An 18,862-nucleotide genomic window follows, 5' to 3' on the forward strand; every position below is an offset into this window, starting at 1 on the left:
TGCTCATGATGTGTGTGTGTGTATGTGGGGGGTGTGTGTGTGTGGGGGTGTGTGTGTGTGTGTGTGTGTGTTTCTGGTAAGAGTACACTTTGCCATTTTTTTTCTTCCTTATCGTACCAGAAAACGCTCTAAAACAAGGTGAAATTCCAGTCAGTCTCACTGAGATGAGAATTGAAAACTCAAAGTACAAAAGATAAACTCCACTGGTTAAGAGGGCAGATCCTGGAGTTCCACAGATGTATTTCAAATCCAGGCTTTGTCACTCAGAATCCTGGGCAAATTACTATTTAATTTTCTTACCTGCAAAATAGTAATAATAGTAGCAATTAACTCTTTGTGATAATATTAGGATTAAAATGAGGTATACATGTAAAGTCATTATCAAAGTGTTTTGCCTGAGAACAAAAACTTAATAATTATTAACTCTTAGTCTACTACTTCTGAAGTAAGACTTTTACAGAAACCAGTAATTCCAAAGGAAATTTTGAACTGTTGCAGGCAGGAAATGAACCACTTTACTTTGTTTTTAGACTTTTTAAATTGCCCTTTTCTTAGAATATACTAAACAATGAAGTAACACTGTCCAAATTTTTTATTTTAAATAATTGTTGGCTGATTTTAGATAAAAGGAAAATGGAAGAAAGTCATGTGTTCTTTGCTTTTGTTTCTTTATATTCAAATAGCCATGGCTATACAAACCACACCTCTCCATAATTTGTGTAATTCTAGTTTAACTTACATAACTTTGTGGGGTGAAGAGCCAGAAATTGTATGGAATTGTATAGGAAAGCTGGATTTCTTCACTAAGACTCAAACCCCAAGAGCTGGTGCTCCTAGAGTATTTTGAGTCTGAAAATAACTGAGACTCTTGAGTGTATCTTTGATAAAAGGATTTTTGATATTGCAGGACAACCTGGACCCATCCATGTTCCCAATGCAGAAGGGCTCCCTCAACCTCCTGCGGCAGAAATGGGAATCTTGTGATTATCAGAGAAGTGAGTGTTATCCCAGGGACAGCCGTTGCACAATTCTCCAACCTCAGGAAAGCAAATTGCTTGAGCCTGAAGAAGAAGTAGTATCAGCACCTGAACCTTTGGATCCCACAAGTCTGCCCTGCTCAGGGGAATTGACGTTGAGCTCGAAGCCTGAAGGGAAGGATTCTGTGGACAAGAGTAACACCACCAGGGAATATGGTCGGCCAGAAGTGCTGAAGGAGGATTCCCTGAGCAGTCGGCGCAGGATTGAGCGCTTTTCCATTGCCCTCGATGAGCTGAGAAGTGTGTTTGAGGCTCCTAAGAGTGGAAACAAACCAGCTGAACATGGAGGAAAGGTAAGGAGCCATTATTGAGAGTCAATATTTACATATGACTTCCTTGCCTAGCCTACCGTTTATTACTAAGCATGTAATCTTTCCCCCCACCAGGATTCTAGACAGATGTCCTGAAGCCAATATGTAATGCAGTGTGAAATGTGACATCCTCTTCTATTAATTTTCTCTATAGTCTGCTTCAATGTGGACTTGACTTCCTTTTACTTCCATAAAAACAATATTGATATGCCCTCTTATGTTGATGTTTCTGTATGTATGTGCCCAATTTCTTCAACTAGGTTGTAAATTCCTTAGAGGCAGGAGCAATTTCTAACCACCCTTTGTACCTCAAACATTTAACAAATGGTGTTGCTTTTAGCCAAAGCTCTATGAGGATTTATCAGTAATGATGCTGACATGGAATAAATGAAGGCTTTGGAACCACAGTGATCTAGGTTTTAATCCTAAAGCCTGCCATTAACTTCTCTAGCTGAATGACACTTAACCTTAGAAATACAAATGTCTTAATCTGTTACTTTACATGGATCTTATGAAGATTATAGGTAACATATTTTAAACACTAAGCATAGAGTCTGGAATATTTTGTGGTAGATGATGATCATTCCTCAGTGATTATGGTATATTATAATGTCACATATAAAATATGTCTATTAGCTAAAGAGGGCATTTAGCCAAATTCAGGAAACAGGATTAGCAACATTATTAACTAAGACCACATTTATACTTTTGTGGTAATTAAAAGCAACTACTATTTCAACTAGAATTACTTAAATTTATTACACTCATTAGGGCCTGCACATAATAGAGATTATAGCTGAATTTTACAAAGAATTAATAAATGATTTCAGGTTTTCCTTTAGAAAGCAAACTCCACACTTTTTTTGTTTGTTTGTTTGTTTCTTTGCTTGCTTGATTGTCTCTTGTTTTATTTGGTTTTCACCTAATGACAGTTTTATCAGGAAGGTACACAGTCCTATTCTTGTTAATGGATAAATAGCCTTCATAGAAGGCATCACAGAAGTAGAAAATTTTTGAAAATCAATTGTTTTGCTAACTTTTGCTTCCAGTTGTGTTATTGGGAAATATGTAGTAAGCTACCCTTCTTTGAACATCAAGTAACTCTAATTTGTTTAATGATAATAAGGGATATGAAGTTATATTTATGAGGTTATGTTGAGACTAGAGGATCTCTTAAAACATGCAACGATTTGCTGATCCCTGATTTGAAGATTTTCTTTTTCTTTTTCACAGGTGCAATCCTTTTTGTTTATACTTTTATATCTTTTAGATGAATGTTTAGGGATTGGGGTATACAACAAAGATAGTTACAGTGTCATTTATTTTTTATCTTTATAAATTAAGAAAAGTAAAGCCACAGAAAATAATTTCCACTCAATCTCTGTTGACTTTACTGTAATAATTTTGAACATTTGCCCAAGATAACTGACAAAAGAAATGACCAAAGGTAGAAAAAGTCATCTATATAAGTGATGTAATATAACCTCTCTCATCTGGATGAGATGCAACTGCTTATATACAACAATAATATAATAAAACATTAATAATCGTTTCTGATTTAAATGTGAGATTAGTAATATTTAGCATGATAGGTGGTTTGCCATCTAGTAACTATACAAATAATTATGAAAAGAACCAGATATATTAAAACCACCATTTGCCTTGTAAAAATGAGATAAATTTAGTTTATGTAACATACTGTTTTAAATATTCTAAGGTTCTGTGTCATAATATAGTATTTCCATAAATGTATGAAACAAGGTTGATGCATTTAAAAATTTCTTATCCATAGAAGACACATAATTTTTAGAATCAGTTTACATAAAAAGTTTTAGGAATGTTTGCAAACTTATTCTAGAACAAAGGGGACGAGAAGAAAAAGAACAAAGAGAAGTCAATGATGAATTAACTTGTTTTCTCCAAGTGAAGTATTTTGTTATATTGTTGGGCATGTAAGAAGAATTCTAGTTCAATCAAATTTAAAATTCTATATTTCACCCCATAGCATATTAATTATATACAACTTAATTCTTAGTTTTTATAGATGCTTTTTTCTTTCTCATGTCACCACTTTATATTATGCAGTGCTTCATTATAAAGTCATGATATATTTATTTTCATAAATCATCTAAAAAATTCTGGCTACTTCATAACTCTGACATTTATGTTTTTGGAGACTATTGAGATATTGGGGATGTGGAAAAAGGTATTCAATATTTATAAAACTTAAAGCAAGGACAGAAAATAATTTCAAATAAGGAAAATATTTTGCAACTAGCAAATCATCTCAACCATAAGGAACAATAAACTACATTTTAATGTTGCTATGGAAGGAAACCCTTCAGTAATAGGCACTTGGTTTATAAAATTTATAAAATAATTGCAGTAAATTGAGAGCTTGTAGAATTTTTAAAGGTATGGAATATTATGTATATGTACATCTATTTACAAGTAAGTTGACATACATACGCATACACATACACACATACATGTATATGTAACTATACATTTTAATGTATGCTTATATATGTGTATGTGTATATATATTTACTTGTAAGTAGATGTAGATTACAATTAGACATTATGATGTATGTGTATACATGTGTACAGTTTTTAATCTAAGTATTTTTCAGCAAACAGAGGGGAAATGTACATATTCATTATAATGTGTCTGTTTAAGGTGAGTTTGGTCAAACATTTATTACTAGGAAAAGGGATCTACAAGACTCTTACTATTTTTCTCAAAAGGCCAGGCACAGTGGCTCACACCCGCATTCCCAGCACGCTGGAAAACTGAAGCAGGAGAATCACTTATTGCCCGAGGTTCAAGAACAGCCTGAGCAACATAGCAAAACCCTGTCTCTACAAATATTTAAAAACTAACTGGCTTGGGAGTCTGAGTCAGGAGGATCCCTTGATCCCATGAGCAAGAGGTTGCTATGATTGCGCCACTGCATTCCATCCTGGGTGACAGAGTGAGACTCCATCAATAAGCAAACAAACATTATTTTCTATAAGTGTGCAAGGTCATTAAAAAGAGATATCAATATCTAAAACATTCACTATTTCAGAGTCTTTGTTAAAACAATTTATTCTAACATAATTACAATAGAAAATCAGTGAGAAATTCTTAAAATAATTTTTTATCTTATAATTTTCCAAAATGAACACAACCTATTGTCATTTCTAAAACACCCTGTTAAAACAACAAAATGAGGATTGAAACTGAAGATTTTCATGCTTATGAGGCAGACTATAATCCAAAGATGTAAGCATCCTCTCAAATAAATGATGTATTTTCATGCTTATGAGGCAGACTATAATCCAAAGATGTCAGCATCCTCTCAAATAAATGATGTAGAACATAATTTTAAGAGTTTTTAAGAATCATTTTGCAAAAATATGTTGCAAAATTACAAATCTTTGAGAGAATGTCACATCTATTTGTAACACTGAGAAATACATTACTATTATGTAATTTATCAATAGCATTTGCTGTGTAACAAACCACCCCAGAATTAGTGGGGTTAGACCATTAGTGGTTTCATGATTGTTTAGAAGTCTCTGATGAGCTTGGCTGTGCATCTGATCTTGTCTGATGTCACTCATGCGTCTATGGTCAGCTGCAAAGTCAGCGGGAATCTGGCTGTTCTAGGATGACGACAGAGCCGGGACAACTCAGCTCTGCATCTCTCCTCCTCAGGTAGGTAGCACAGATGTATGCACAGGTCATAGAAGTTTCAAGAGAGAAAGTAGGAACACATGAGGCCTGTGGAGGCTATATTCAGAATTTGCACATTACTTCTCCATGTTCTATTGATCAAAGTAGCCACAAAGCAAGCCAGATTAACAGTGTACTGACATAGACTCCACCTCTTGACAGAAGGAAATGCAAACTTGTATTTGCAAAGGGAAATAGATACTAGGAGAAAAATAATTGCAGCCATTTTGCAAACACTATCCCACAGACAGGTTTAACTAAATACATGCAAAAATCAGGATCAGTTAATGTATCATGAATTAACCATAAACATTAGAAGGATCCGTGTTGACAAGTATTTATGGATGAAACTCATGACTTATTCTTCACTTAGATTCAAGTAAGTGACTACTCTGGTGATAGTTATTTTGATAGGCAGAATAATAAAGACCTCCCAAAGATATTTACATTCTAATCCCCAGAATATACAAGTATGTTATCCAACATGTCAAAAGGGACATTACAAATGTGATTAATAATCTTGAAATGCAAAGATTTTCATGAATTATCCCAGATAAAAACTGAGTCTTTATCAGAGGACTACAGTATGTCAGATTGAAAGAGTCAGAGGAGTTATGATGAAAGAAGCAAAGGCTGGCTTGATGCAGGGCCATGACCCAGAAAATTCAGGCAACCCATAGGAACTGGAAAAGGCAAGGAAATGGATGTTCCCCAAGGGCTTTGGACACCTTGAGTTTAACCTGTGAAATTTATTTCTGAATTTGACTTCTGGAACTCTAAGATAATAAATGCGTGCTTTTTTATTTTATTTTATTTTTTGAGACGGAATCTCGCTCTGTCGCCCAGGCTGGAGTGCAGTGGTTCGATTTCGGCTCACTGCAAGCTCCGCCTCCTGGGTTCACGCCATTCTCCTGCCTCAGCCTCCCGAGTAGCTGGGACTACAAACACCAAGCCCGGCTAATTCTTTGTATTTTTAGTAGAGACGGGGTTTCACTGTGTTAGCCACGATGGTCTCGATCTCCTGACCTCAAGTGATCCACCCGCCTCGGCCTCCCAAAGTGCTGGGATTACAGGCGTGAGTCACCACGCCTGGCCTAAATGTGTGCTGTTTTAAGCCACGGTGTTAATGGCAATTTGTTATGGAAGCAACAGGAAACTAATACAGTTACATTATAGGTCTTTTAAACATTGTTAAAAAATGGTTGGGTAATACATGATTGTGGAGTTTTTCTCTGTTCTTCCCTGATGAGCATATTCCCATATTTCAAAGTCAGGTCTTTGATTTTTTTCTATTTGTAGTTAGTAGTATGAATGCATATAATATCACATAATCAAGAAACGTCAGTAAATCATAATGTCTTAGTTTTAGCTCATCTGTATTGATCTTCAGCACATAGTCACCTAAAGATTGAATTAATCAGGAGAAGTTCATTTGTGTGGTTTTTTTTTTTAAAAAAAAAAGACATATTAGTCTTGGCACAGTGGCTCATGCCTGTAATCCCAGCACTTTGGGAGGCTGAGGCGGGCGGATCATGAGGTCAGGAGATCGAGACCATCCTGGCTAACACGGTGAAACCCCCTGTCTACTAAAAATACAAAAAAATTAGCCGGACGTGGTGGCGGGCGCCTGTGGTCCCAGCTACTCAGGAGACTGAGGTGGAAGAATGGCGTGAACCCGGGAGGCAGAGCTTACAGTGAGCCGAGATCTCGCCACCGCACTCCAGCCTGGGTGACAGAGTGAGACTCCATCTCGAAAAAAAAAAAAAAAAAGAAATATTAGAAAGGAACCTATGAACTCAAAAAGCACTTGGAATACACTTACTTCATATTTTCTGCTATTGGGTGATATAGATTATGTGAAGAATGTATATAGTTTTTAAATAAAATGAATTTGACTCTGGTTGCCCAGGTCAGAATAGATGCAGTGTTGAAGTTAATTTGGAACAGAACAGGAAGGTGAAATTTCATCCTTCTTCTTTGAAGCTCCCAGTTGCTGTCCATAGGGATTAGAGAATGAGGCCACTAAAAAGCCTCTTTAAAGAATCCTTTCAGTCTCCTGTATATTCTCACCATTAATAAGGAGGTTCACTTTTCAATTAATTAATCTATTAATCTAATTATTCTATTCATGTCTTTTAGACTCCAAATGGTAAAACATCTGATTGTTACAGTAGATTACTTAATGACTTCCTGTGTTTTCAATGCACTCTTCTGATCTTTCCCCTAACCACACTCACTCATATAATCAGGTTGAGTTTACCTAATTCTCAATAAATACTGTTTCTATCATTTATTTAGGCCTCAGACTTTTGACAAAGACTATTCAAGCATGAGCTGAACTTTATAGAAAATAGGAACCACCATCACCATATACAAGTTGTGCTTCCTTGGAATACATTGATTTAATCTATTGCATAATCGGAGGCATGGAGAAAACCATGAAGAAAAATGCTAAGGGACCATGAACCTACATGTGCATCAATGATTAGATAGGGCATAAATAATTAAAGATGCTATAGTTTTCAGCATATGTGAGTTTCATTCACTCCACTAACCAGAGTCATTGGTTATTCATTTAATGACCAATCTGTCCTCTACTTTTTAGTTCTGCATAATATCAGGCATTTAAAAGCATGGCTTACATTTTGGCTTCCACTACAAAATCACTTCATTAGATGCTAGAATTTATCTTTGCTGCTTAAACCCTGGCATGTGGGGACTTGGGGATTAATTTATCTCTAATCTCAGAGCAGCAAGCAATACTTCTTCTCAGGCAGTTACCTCTGTCAGTGCATTCTGACTCCGCATTCCCCACCCTCCCCTCTCATCAGTGTTTCTGAGGTAATTGCTGTCAAGCATGAAGTATTTCTGTTAAAACATTTAACAGGACAGAAGTTATTAGAATCTTGAAAATGATTACTGAGAAAAAACTCTCAAAAATATATAGAAAAATTAAAATGCAGATTAATATTAGTATAGAAAAAGATAAAAAATAAGGATTATTCCCATAGGAAGAATTTCAGAGATCTTTGAAGAAATAAAATATTTCTCCTTTGCCTGAAAAAATGGCAAATAGTTTTTTATACAGTTGAAATGTCCAGTTTAATAAAAGTGATCATTTTGATTAGAAAATGTATTCTACAGAATAATGATTTTCTTTTCGGCATAGCATATGAGAACTTAAAATTTGGTGACTAAAGGTCAGTTGGAAACCTTGGCTCGGGAACTTCCTCATTGTATAAACTCAAATAACGTATTTTAACTCATTAATCCTTACTTTTCATATCTGTAAAATAAGGAGATTAATACACCACCTAATTTTTGTGAAGACAAATGATACAACAGCTGAAGGAGAAGAGGCATTTAAGAGGCAGCACCTAATGAAATACAAAAAGTAGCACCAAGGTAGCACTACATGAATATTCGTTCTATTTTCGTTCCTCTCTTATCTCTGTAACCCACTATATGTCCTTGAGAGAAAATATTTAATCTCAGTGGACTTCTGTTTTCTCATCTATAAAAGAAGAGGCTAACACTCCATGGTTTCTAAAAGTGGAAAGAAGCTTTGGGCAAAGAAGATTTTATACATCTGACAACACCTTCGTCTTGCAGCCTGCAAAGGTCCCACTGAGAAGAGCCCTCACTGAATAATCAATTCAGCAAATGCTGAGGAAACTTTTTAACATGAGTTACAATCCCATTTTGAGATGATGAGACAAAGAGCTGCAGTTTGTTCAGTTATAGTTTTCAAAGCTTTATTAAAACCGTAGACAGAGAGAGGACCTCAAGAATACCGTGAGGATGGGCCATAATGTTTTGTTTCATTTTATGCAGCTTTTTCTTTGCGGTGTAATTTGTTTTTAAAAATAATGTTACTGTTCTTTTCACCCACTTACATGTTTGCTATTTTACTGCTTCCTGTCCAGTGTTTGATTTTAGTTGGAAAAAGAAATAGCTGGCAAAACTCCCAACTAAACATATTTGCATGGCCTTTAAGACTTTCAGAGGGAACTGCCATCTCTTCCCATTTGTTTGTGGTAGTGATATGTGCAGTCACAATATGACACTGTTAAAAAACATGGGGCCAGTAACCATACAAGGATGTTAAGCAATATTGACTTGCCTTCCACTGGGAAAACTGCTGTCACTTCATGGATTGGCATTCTTTGACATTTTACTCAGTAGACTAGTGAGGGCTTTTGCCCTTGTGTTGTAAGAATATTGATACTTGGTCTACTGCCCCTGTTAGGAGCCTGATTCTTTTACCCAGCCTATCTTTCTCAGATGTTTATTCAACATTTCTAGGTACTGGCTGAATTAATTTAAAAAATACCATAAGTGACTATTTTTTTCCTTTCCCTGTCCTCCTATGACTGATTTTCACACTCTATCAGGTTCTTTTCAAGAATCTTCTCACAAGCAGAATAATGTAGAAAATGCCTTCCTACATGAGCTTATCTGATGTTTTTTCATGGTTACAGATTTTTGGCAGGAATACCACAGGAGTAATGATGTTTTGCCCTTCACAGTATATCGTATCAGGAAATACAGTAAATCAATGAGTCTGATTACTGGTAATACTATGTGATCACTTAGATAAGGTAATTTCTTCCAGGTTTGTCCACAGTAAATGGAAGTTTATTCACCAGGAATGTTGGATGTCCTGTCTTAACTTCTTGCAGGAGCTTTGGTTTGCTGGTGGACTTTCCATGATTAGACTTAGAGACTGTCTTTGAAGTGTCATCTCCATGACTCTTGGTGGATCCAAAGGCCCCCAAATTTTCCCTATTTAGTCATCTTTCTAAAGGTAATATTTTCTTTATTTCTCCCTTTAGTTTATTCTGCTTGTGAGAAGATTCTTGAAAAGAAAATGATAGAGTATGAAAATCAGTCATAGGATGACAGGGAAGGGAAAAAATAGTCACTTGTGGTATTTGTTAAATTAATCCAGTGAATAGAAGTATTGAATAAACATATTTATCTTATTTATCTTTTAAAACATATTTATCTTTGGAAAGACTGAGAAATTGCCATAGGTTGGAAAAAACTAAAGTGGCATGACAACTAAATGGAATGTGGACTCTTCCACCAAATCCTGGGCCAGAAAAGAGGACATCAATGGAAAAGGTGGTGAAAGTCAGATAAGGTTTAATTATTTCCTACTTTTAAAATTGTACTATGGTTAAATAAGATATTAAGATTAGGGAACATTTATTCCTTTTGCAGGGGAAATGATCCTCTGAGGACAAACTTCCTTAATTCCATGGGCTACCCTGTCTGGTCTCCCTCACCCAAACAGGTCTCAGGGTTGATGTAGCAAATCTTTCTTTAATGGAGTTGCCCCCTTTTTATTCCTCAGACTAAGTCTTTTCTCTGAACTTAGAAGTATGTAATCTTTTGTCAACACTGAAATTCAAGATACTTAATGTAATGTGCAGGGCAGGTATGGACAGTTTGGAGTGGAGGTGACTGTAAACAACAGGTACAGCCATCCAGCCACCCTCTTCCTGGAGATCAAGCAACCTGCAGGCACCTAACTATGCCCTTGTTTATGTTACATAATACGGTGTATTATGTATTTCATAATACATGATACATTATACTCACTGTATTATGTATGGGAAACAAATGGTTAACACATTTTCCTACTTGGAAAGAGATTTCTTTATGTTTAATGTGTAGTGGTGAGTGAGTGTAATAAGTTCCAAACACCTGAAACAAAGTCAAGCTCCATTAATGTTTCTCATCTGCACCAACTACCAAATATGATGATTTATGGTACTTAATAGTGTACTAACTTGTTTTATGGGAATGTAAGTCATTTATTGGATGCCATGAGACAAATTACTCTAAAGCATGGTAATGCAATGTAATGCATGCAGTGCTCTTTTTCCCCCATTTGTGGAACCCTGTCAGGAACATACATTTAAATTGATGAACATGTTCTGATTTCATTGTTGATTAAATGTCAGATTTCTTTGTTATTAATGATATAACAATATAAAAGTATTACCATTTCTGATCATAATGATTTTATGACTTAAAGTCTAATCCCTTTTCCATTTTACCTTTATTTTGAATGTTAGGAGCAACTTTTTCCTTTTATCTTGAAATATGTTCATTTGAAGTTCTCATAGAAAAGAAATTTCAAGTTATAAAAACAAGAAATAAAAAAAGAAACCAGGAGCTCCACAGAGAAATTTTCTTTCTCTTTAATATACATGCAATGTGTGCATGGAAGCACACACAGACACACATATACACTGCACATAAATCATTTAAAATTTCACATTTAAAGATAAAATCAAGAGGTTGCAGCTCATATGCACCAATTTCTCAAAAAATATTTATTTATCCAGCACCAGCAATTTTGTTTTCACCAACATATGTTTCAGGTCTGCCCTTTAGTTTATAGCTGTAGCCTTTTTTATAGTGCCCATAAATTTCTGAGTTTATCCTTGAATGCCTCTCCTCGTGCTAACATTTGTCTGCCCTCAGGTGACTAGAGGAAGAGGCACTGTGCTACCACTAATAGCTAGCAAGTGGTAATGACGGAACGCTGTGTATCTACCAGGTACTGAGCTGAAGGCCTCATAAGCATTGCCCCTCATTTAATAGTCACAGTCATCATAGAAAGCAAGATCTATAATTATTCCCATTTTACAGCTACGACGTAGAGAAGTTAAATAATTTGCCCAAGAGTACACCATTGGTAAATAATAGAGCAGGGATTGGAATTCAAGTTTATCTCAGTCCAGAAGCCACAATATTAAAATACTGCTCTCTAGATGATCTCTGAATTTATGATGTCTGTTTCAAACAGAATCTCACAGCTGTGTTTCTGATATGAATGGATCCTGGACAGTGCCAGAAATCAAAGCGATTCTTAAACATTGAGTGTCCCTCAAACTACCATATACCCTTATTCTAAGATATACATGTTTTCATGTGTTAACGTCTTTGAAATTGATATGCTTCTTATAGTCAGTGCCATTTTATAGTTTGTCAGGATTTTCTCCTTTTCTACAGGTTCATAAAATAATTGTTTTACTTTTGATAAAATATGGCAAGAGAAATAAGTATTTTGAATCATATAAGAAAGAATCATATAAGAAAAATTATTGAACATTCGCTGTGTTCCAGGAATGTACTAAACACTTTACTAACATTTTCTCTTTTAATTGTCATAACTAACCTGTGAGTTAAACTATGTTAACTTCACCACATACAAATGAGGAAATATAGGCTGAGCGAACTGTTTTTGTCTTAGGTCCCACGGTCAGTTGGTGGTTGAAAAAGAAATCTAATCCAGCCAGGTGGAGTCCAGAGGCCTTACTCTTGAAGTAGGCTAGTTTTTGTATTTTGCCTGTTTTGCTAACAGAGTTTAGAATAGCTAAATTGGTCTAGTCTAATAAACAAGTAACTTTATGCAGAATAATTTTTATGCTAACAAGAAGTTTTTTTTTTCTTTAAAAATCTCTCTTTTTCTCTTTCTTTTCTTTCAAATATCTCTGAATGTCTTTCTTTGGGCTCAGGTTGCACCAAATGCATCCCTGCTTTCACCCTAATCCCTGAAAGAAAAAAAATTAAATGGCATTAACAAAAAAATTGAATGATTTGATAATCTCCATATCAAATCAACCACTGTTGACACCTTTAACTCACTTGGGTATATACCAAAAGGAGTGATTACTGAATTGTATGGTAAGAGTATGTTTAGTTTGTAAGAAATTGCCAAACTGTTGTCCAAAGTCGTTGTACTCTTATTCATTCCCCCCAGTAACAAATGAGAGTTCCTATGGCTTCATATCTTTGCTATCATTTGGTGTTCTCAGTATTTCAAATTCCATTTCAAATGATTATTTAAGCGTGGATGACTTCTATCTCATCTACATGGCAACCATTTGTTCCTCTGCTGGGAACATCCCTAGTTTGCATACATCACTCCATCATAATTATTAAAAATACCCCTTTCATTCTCAAAAGTGTCTCTGGATGATAAATTATTTCATCACCCTGCTTGAATATCCACCTGAATTATAAAGGAGAAATCACATTTCATTTTTTTCTTTCCCTTCTGGTTTTTAACAGAGTGCTAAGCATAGGGTATATAATCATTCAGTACTTTGGGAATGGATGAATAGAAAACACTTGTTGAAACGAACTGGCTCCTTTCAGTGTCTACTCTTAGGTTAGGTGCATTAGCATTGCATCATTTGTGCTGGGCTTCAAGGTCACGCAATTCTTTAGCCCACTCTGCCGAGAGCTGTACTCCTGCTCATCTGACAGCAGGTCTTTGATAACTTGATGTTGATCGTCCCTTGCATATGGTCAGTGCAGGCTGAGTGATCTTTTCAGAGGCTATGTGCCAGCTTCTCTGACTTGCACACCTGTCTTACCATTCTGTATGCCTTACAGATGACATGGGTGAAAATGTGCAAGAAACAGATATGAAGGAATTAATGCTCCTTTCATTGACCTTTTTTGAAAGTCTGAGACTGGATACTATTTTGGTAACAAGCTATGTCTGTCAGCCTTCCAAAGGACAAACTGTCTTCTTGATACCAGTTTCCTTAGTGCGTTCTTAGACCGTTGCTTGAATATGCAGCTAGCTCCAGAAGCACCTTTCCTCCCATGTTACATAGACCCTCCCAGTAGAATGTACCTCATGAACTGCACATCTACACTCAGGCCACAGGCCACTGTCCTCTCAAGAAGCTCCTCTGTAATGTGCTGAGATTTGTTGTTGTTTGATCTGTTTGTCCTACTATAGAAAATGTTACATAATAATCAATGATAGCCCATTTCTTTTTAAATTATGAAGTGTTTCAGCCATAAACATAAAACATGCATCTTTTTTTGCAGCAGTGCCTCAAAGGTGCAACAATGAGCATATAGTGACCCTCTGGTATTGAGGTCCTTTATGTACGAGCCACTTATGAAGTTAAAAGATTGTTTTTTGGCTGGCAAAATAGCTTTTGCTAATGTCCAGATTCTTCTTTCGCATAATATTTGACCCACATAAAATAAGAGATAATAAACTCAGCAGATGCAGAATTCAGAATAAATAATATACACCGCTGCACACGCATACATATATACACACAACATAAGCAAGCTAGAAATCTAGTTATTTTCTTTCTTCTTTTCTTTCCTTCCTTTTAGTTTTAAAGAAAGGTAACCAGGGGTGTATAGCATATTGCAGATTTTACTTAGTGTAATGATTTCTAGTACTCAGAGTGAAACTTTCATAGATATACTTATGCTGAATTATCCTATCTTCTTTATTATTCTTCATCACTGGATAAAAAGAAGGTATGAGTCTCAAGGGTGTTCAGCATCTGAGTTCCTTTGCTACTAAAATAAAATAAATGTGTAAGTGGCATATTCCTATCATCTCAAAGAGACTGAGACATAAAGGAAGAATGAACTGCTAAGAAGCACAAATCCTCTTTTCTTGTGATGCTATTAATAATAACTTAGGAACGGTAGCTAGAGTATAGATGCTATATAAGCAAAAATAAATCTGTACTAAATAGCTTTCCATGTTTGCACGGTAAAAGTAACTGCAAAGTTACAATGAGTTTACCATAAAGATCGCCGTAGCAATGTGTTTTGCCTCGAGTTCTCACTGGAATTATCTGGTATATTGCTCAAAAGAGCCTGAATAGAATATATCTATCGAGCTATTTTCCATTAATTATTCTCTACTTAGAAATTCAAAACTATAAATTCTTCCAAAAATTATTCCGATTTCAATATGGACATTACTAGTAAGTCCTAATAGTATGAAATGATACTTTTAAGAAGCAAATTTATTTCCAAAATAGATAGTCATTAAAAACAAGAGACTATCCAGTTTCCATAAAGGTATGACCATTAAAGTGACTGAAGTAGAAAGATAAGAATCTTAAAGAAGAGAATTGCCTTCATATATGATAAAATCAAACTCCCTCCAAAGTGTGGAAACCATGTTATATCCCAGACAGATGGTAGCCAAACTTCGCCTTAAATACTTGCAGTTTCAAGGAGTTCATACTTTGGCAAAGCAGTTTTTTCTACTGTCAGATTGCTCTCTTTCACTGAAGGTTAATCTTCATGTTGAGTAAAATGTGTCTCCTGGGAACATCTACATTTCCAGTAAAGTTTTGGCCTTTAAAGCAACACAGAATATCTTCCATTTGTCACTGTGGATAATGACAGGGTATGTCTAACCTTGAGGACTCAGACACAGCTTAGCAGTGGGAGGTGAGGTTGGAATACTCCTGAGTGATTTAAGAAAAGTCAGGGCCAAGCTTATGTGTGACAAGGGCAGGATATGGCTCAGCAGGTTCAGACTAAGCAAAGACAGATATGCCCTGAAAAGAAAATGTTGGACATTAATTAAGGAGTCTGAACTGGGTAGGTCGGCGGATATAGTTGAGTATCTTCCTTTGGAGATGTTTCAGAAATCTTTGTTTGTGTGTGGGCTTATCAGGAATACATTAGTAGATCCACTTGGGAGTTCTTGCAACTATCACAGAGACAGAAAACATTGGTTTTCTTCCAAGTGTTGAAAGAAATACTTGGGTTAGGAAGTCTGAGGATTTAACAAGTGTGAGTTCCATCAGGCATGCTTTGCTCTCTTTCTTGAGTGCAGTTTTCAGAATTGTTAGCACTCTGTGGTACTGAGATGTATCCCTTTTGAGGTTTTGCCTTTTCTGGTTAGGCTTCAAACCAAGGACGAGGATTGGCTTTATTTGTATAAACTGATAACAAGTGTATCATTTTTTTTTTCTTTTCTTACTACTAATTTTTTGAACTTTTTTCTTTAATTATAACTTATCACAAATATATGTATATTCATTTTTTTTGAACTGATAATTATACTTGCAGAGTGTCTTCCTCCCATTACAATGATCTCTTCTGTCATTACAAACACATTAAAGACTGTAACAGAATGAGAAGAGGCTTCTTAAGTTCTTCTGCATCCTAGAACCATATTTTATAGGATGGCAAATAACAGAACATACCTTAGAACAGAACATACCTTTTCCTCCAAACTGTCTGTCAGCACTTAGCTCTATGACATGTTGAGTCTCATAGTCCTCTTTATCTTAATCGTGATTTATGATGCCAAGTTTAAGAGTAATGGGAGAAGAAGAACGCTGTTAAATTTAAATGAACCATTTAAATTCAGAAATTATTAAGGTTTCCATAGAACTACCATTTAAATGTTAATTTCTTTAATGCAAAAGCAAGAAAAGAGTTTGTATTTTGTCTCTTAACCAGAAAATGAATCCTTTTTATTGTTAAGAAATTGGTACAGTTTTCAGAGGGTAAGCTTTTTTCTCCTCTTTCTTACCCCCAAATACCTTGTGGTAGCCCTGCCCTACCAACATGTGTTTTTCTCTGTATTAAAAGTATTTCAGAATGGTACTACCTAGGTTTTCCTCTAGGATTTTTATGGTATTAGGTCTAACATTTAAGTCTCTAATCCATCTTGAATTAATTTTCGTATAAGGAGTAAGGAAAGGATCCAGTTTCAGCTTTCTATTTATGGCTAGCCAATTTTCCCAGCACCATTTATTAAATAGGGAATCCTTTCCCCATTTCTTGTTTCTCTCAGGTTTGTCAAAGATCAGATGGCTGTAGATGTGTGGTATTATTTCTGAGGACTCTGTTCTGTTCCATTGGTCTATATCTCTGTTTTGGTACCAGTACCATGCTGTTTTGGTTACTGTAGCCTTGTAGTATAGTTTGAAGTCAGGTAGCGTGATGCCTCCAGCTTTGTTCTTTTGACTTAGGATTGTCTTGGAGTTCCAGCCCTTTTTTGGTTCCATATGAACTTTAAAGCAGTTTTTTCCAATTCTGTGAAGAAAGTCATTGGTAGCTTGATGGGGATGGCATTGAATCTATAAATTACCTTGGGCAGTATTGCCATTTTCACGATATTGATTCTTCCTATCCATGAGCATGGTATGTTCTTCCATTTGTTTGTGTCCTCTTTTATTTCACTGAGCAGTGGTTTGTAGTTCTCCTTGAAGAGGTCCTTTACATCCCTTGTAAGTTGGATTCCTAGGTATTTTATTCTCTTTGAAGCAATTGTGAATGGAAGTTCATTCCTGATTTGGCTCTCTGTTTGTCTGTTACTGGTGTATAAGAATGCTTGTGATTTTTGCACATTAATTTTGTATCCTGAGACTTTGCTGAAGTTGCTTATCAGCTTAAGGAGATTTTGGGCTGAGACAATGGGGTTTTCTAAATATACAATCATGTCATCTGCAAACAGGGACAGTTTGACTTCTTCTTTTCCTAACTGAATACCCTTGATTTCTTTCTCTTGCCTAATTGCCCTAGCCAGAACTTCCAACACTATGTTGAATAGGAGTGGTGAGAGAGGGCATCCCTGTCTTGTGCCAGTTTTCAAAGGGAATTTTTCCAGTTTTTGCCCATTCAGTATGATATTGGCTGTGGGTTTGTCATAAATAGCTCTTATTATTTTGAGGTACGTTCCATCAATACCGAATTTATTGAGCGTTTTTAGCATGAAGGGCTGTTGAATTTTGTCAAAAGCCTTTTCTGCATCTATTGAGATAATCATGTGGTTCTTGTCTTTGGTTCTGTTTATATGCTGGATTATGTTTATTGATTTGCAAATGTTGAACCAGCCTTGCATCCCAGGGATGAAGCCCACTTGATCATGGTGGATAAGCTTTTTGATGTATTGCTGAATCCGGTTTGCCAGTATTTTATTGAGGATTTTTGCATCGATGTTCATCAGGGATATTGGTCTAAAATTCTCTGTTTTTGTTGTGTCTCTGCCAGGCTTTGGTATCAGGATGATGTTGGCCTCATAAAATGAGTTAGGGAGGATTCACTCTTTTTCTATTGATTGGAATAGTTTCAGAAGGAATGGTACCAACTCCTCCTTGTACCTCTGGTAGAATTCAGCTGTGAATCCATCTGGTCCTGGACTTTTTTTGGTTGGTAGACTATTAATTATTGCCTCAATTTCAGAGCCTGCTATTGGTCTATTCAGGGATTCAACTTCTTCCTCGTTTAGTCTTGGAAGAGTGAAAGTATCCAGGAAATTATCCATTTCTTCTAGATTTTCCAGTTTATTTGCGTAGAGGTGTTTATAGTATTCTCTGATGGTAGTTTGTATTTGGCACACCAACATGGCACAAGTATACATATGTAACAAACCTGCACGTTATGCACATGTACCCTACAACTTAAAGTATAATAATAATAAATAAATTTAAAAAAAAAAGTATTTCAGGCTATGCATTCACAAATTATAGGTAGTAGCTATATTTATCAAAAATCATGTCAACTATGCAGTTAGGCAGTTGTCAGCCTACAATCAGTATTGTTAAGTGAAACATCTTAGGGAGGTCTAATATTAGTCATTTAGCGCTTAGTATAAAAGGCATATAAAGTTTTCATTGAGCCATTTAATTCATTTTCTAAGTTTGCATTTCGTATTATCAGATCATAAATTCTTGAAGCCCCTGTAATTACTGGATGACTGGTGCATTCAGAGATATTATATTTCTAGTTGCTAGGTATGTTCCAGGAATTGGGATAAAAAATGACACCAGGTTTGTATTGCTTTTTAGTTTATAGCATAATTTTAATTTACCATCTACTGTGATATAATAGTTGCTTCAAACAGCATAATCAGCTCAACTCACTTGCTTCAAATGGCTATCTTTAAATAAATGCATATTCCAATGTTCATACTGAAAATATTTGTGTGTGTATATATTTCTCTCCTCCAGTTATTCTTATGGGGAAAGACTATATCA

The 18,862-nt window shown here is 35.6% G+C and overlaps 1 protein-coding gene across 2 annotated transcripts in view; it reads left to right on the forward strand.

The window, feature by feature from the left end:
- Positions 1-18,862, forward strand: part of XIRP2 (xin actin binding repeat containing 2) — a 622,353-nt gene that overhangs the window by 275,058 nt on the left and 328,433 nt on the right. For both annotated transcript variants that reach the window (XM_065525608.2, XM_045367191.3), the window contains exon 3: positions 908-1,330. In XM_065525608.2, the coding sequence (XP_065381680.1) occupies positions 908-1,330 (423 nt within the window). The remainder of the gene's footprint in view (positions 1-907; positions 1,331-18,862) is intronic.

This window comes from Macaca fascicularis, chromosome 12 (assembly GCF_037993035.2).
Source record: "Macaca fascicularis isolate 582-1 chromosome 12, T2T-MFA8v1.1".
Taxonomy (NCBI): domain Eukaryota; kingdom Metazoa; phylum Chordata; class Mammalia; order Primates; family Cercopithecidae; genus Macaca; species Macaca fascicularis.